This window comes from Emiliania huxleyi (assembly GCF_000372725.1).
Source record: "Emiliania huxleyi CCMP1516 unplaced genomic scaffold EMIHUscaffold_333, whole genome shotgun sequence".
NCBI classification, from domain to species: Eukaryota; Haptophyta; order Isochrysidales; family Noelaerhabdaceae; genus Emiliania; species Emiliania huxleyi.
The window spans coordinates 23,939-25,393 of NW_005199497.1; the positions used below are offsets into that span (position 1 = coordinate 23,939).

The 1,455-nt window shown below is 71.4% G+C and overlaps 1 protein-coding gene across 1 annotated transcript in view; it reads left to right on the forward strand.

The window, feature by feature from the left end:
• The window catches only part of EMIHUDRAFT_469845 (hypothetical protein), a 5,775-nt gene that overhangs the window by 3,101 nt on the left and 1,219 nt on the right, over positions 1–1,455 (forward strand). The window contains exons 10-16 of the mRNA XM_005773589.1: positions 36–115; positions 188–247; positions 328–421; positions 486–610; positions 685–729; positions 814–956; positions 1,307–1,349. Coding sequence (XP_005773646.1) covers positions 36–115; positions 188–247; positions 328–421; positions 486–610; positions 685–729; positions 814–956; positions 1,307–1,349 — 590 coding nt within the window. The remainder of the gene's footprint in view (positions 1–35; positions 116–187; positions 248–327; positions 422–485; positions 611–684; positions 730–813; positions 957–1,306; positions 1,350–1,455) is intronic.

The following is a 1,455-nucleotide window of genomic DNA, read 5'->3' on the forward strand; positions in this document are numbered from 1 at the left end:
TCCTATCCCTACCCCCTCGGGTACCCGAACCCTAGGCGCGCTCCTCTGCTGGGACGTCGACGGCGGGCTCACGCAGATCGACAAGTTTCTCTACATGAGCGATACCAACATCAAGGCGGGCGCACGCTGCTCGCCGCCGCCGCCCAGGACCCGCCCACGACATGTGTCCGGGACGCGTCCGGTATAGGCGGGCGCGCTGCTTGCCGTCGGCATCCTCAACTGCGGCGTGCGGAACGAGTGCGACCCGGCGACCGCGCCTTCCGGAGACGACCGCGCCACTCCCGACCGGGCGCAGACGCTCCACTCGTCAAGCGAGTTGTCCTGCAGGCGCTCGCGCTCCTCAACGACTACGTCGAGCCGGGCGCGGAGACGCCGCAGCTCAAGATGGGGGCGCTGCTGGGCCTCGGCCTCGCCTACCTCGGCACCGCGCGGGGCAGCAGACGGCGCGGCACGCCCCTCGCCTGACGGCGCTCCTTTCCCCACAGGCACGCGCAAGGCGGAGGTGCTTGAGCAGCTCGTGCCGGTCGTCGCCGACTTGGACACGCCCCTCGAGGTTGTCGCGATGGCGTCGCTCTCGCTCGGCCTGACGTTCGCCGGCTCGTGCCACGAGGACGCCTCGCGGCGGTCCCTCTCGCGAGATTGCACGAGATCAGCCGAGGGCAGCCGCGATCGTTGGCCCTGTAGGACATCACGCAGACAATCATCGCGGCGCTGATGGAGCGCGAGGAGGCGCTGCGAGCCCCTCGCCCGCGACACCCACCTCACCCGCGCCGTGCCTCGAGGAGGCGCCTCTCTCTCTCTGCGCCCCTGCAGGCGTCGCTCGCGACGGAGTCGCTCACCCGCCTCCTCTGCCTCGGCGTCGGGCTGCTCTACATCGGGCGGCAGGGCGAGGCCGATCTCGCCCTCGAGCTGGCCAAGGCGGTGCCCGGCGAGGCGGGCGCCTACTGCGCAATCACGCGCGAGGCCCTAGATGCCGCAGCATGGACCCGTCTCCTGGACCCGTCTCCTGGACCCGTCTCCTGGACCCGTCTCTCTCCTTGACCCGTCTCTCTCCTGGACCCGTCTCCTGGACCCGTCTCCTGGACCCGTCTCTCCTGGACCCGTCTCCTGGACCCGTCTCCTGGACCCGTCTCCTGGACCCGTCTCCTGGACCCGTCTCCTAGCCCTCGAGACACACGGAGGCGGGGGCTCGTCCCCCGCGCACGCACGCTCCTTGGGTGTCTCGTGGCCGGCAGGCGAGGTGTGGGGAGGTGTGGGGAGATGCGGGGAGATGTGGGGAGAGATGAGGTGTCCTCGTGGCCGGCAGGCTCGAGACGTGCGCCTACGCGGGCACCGGGAACGTGCTCAAGGTGCAGCGGCTGCTCGGGCTCGCGGGAGAGCACAACAACAAGGAGGAGGAGGAGGAGGAGGCCGCGCCGGCGCCGGCGCCGGCGGGGGCGGCGGCGGGCGCCGCGG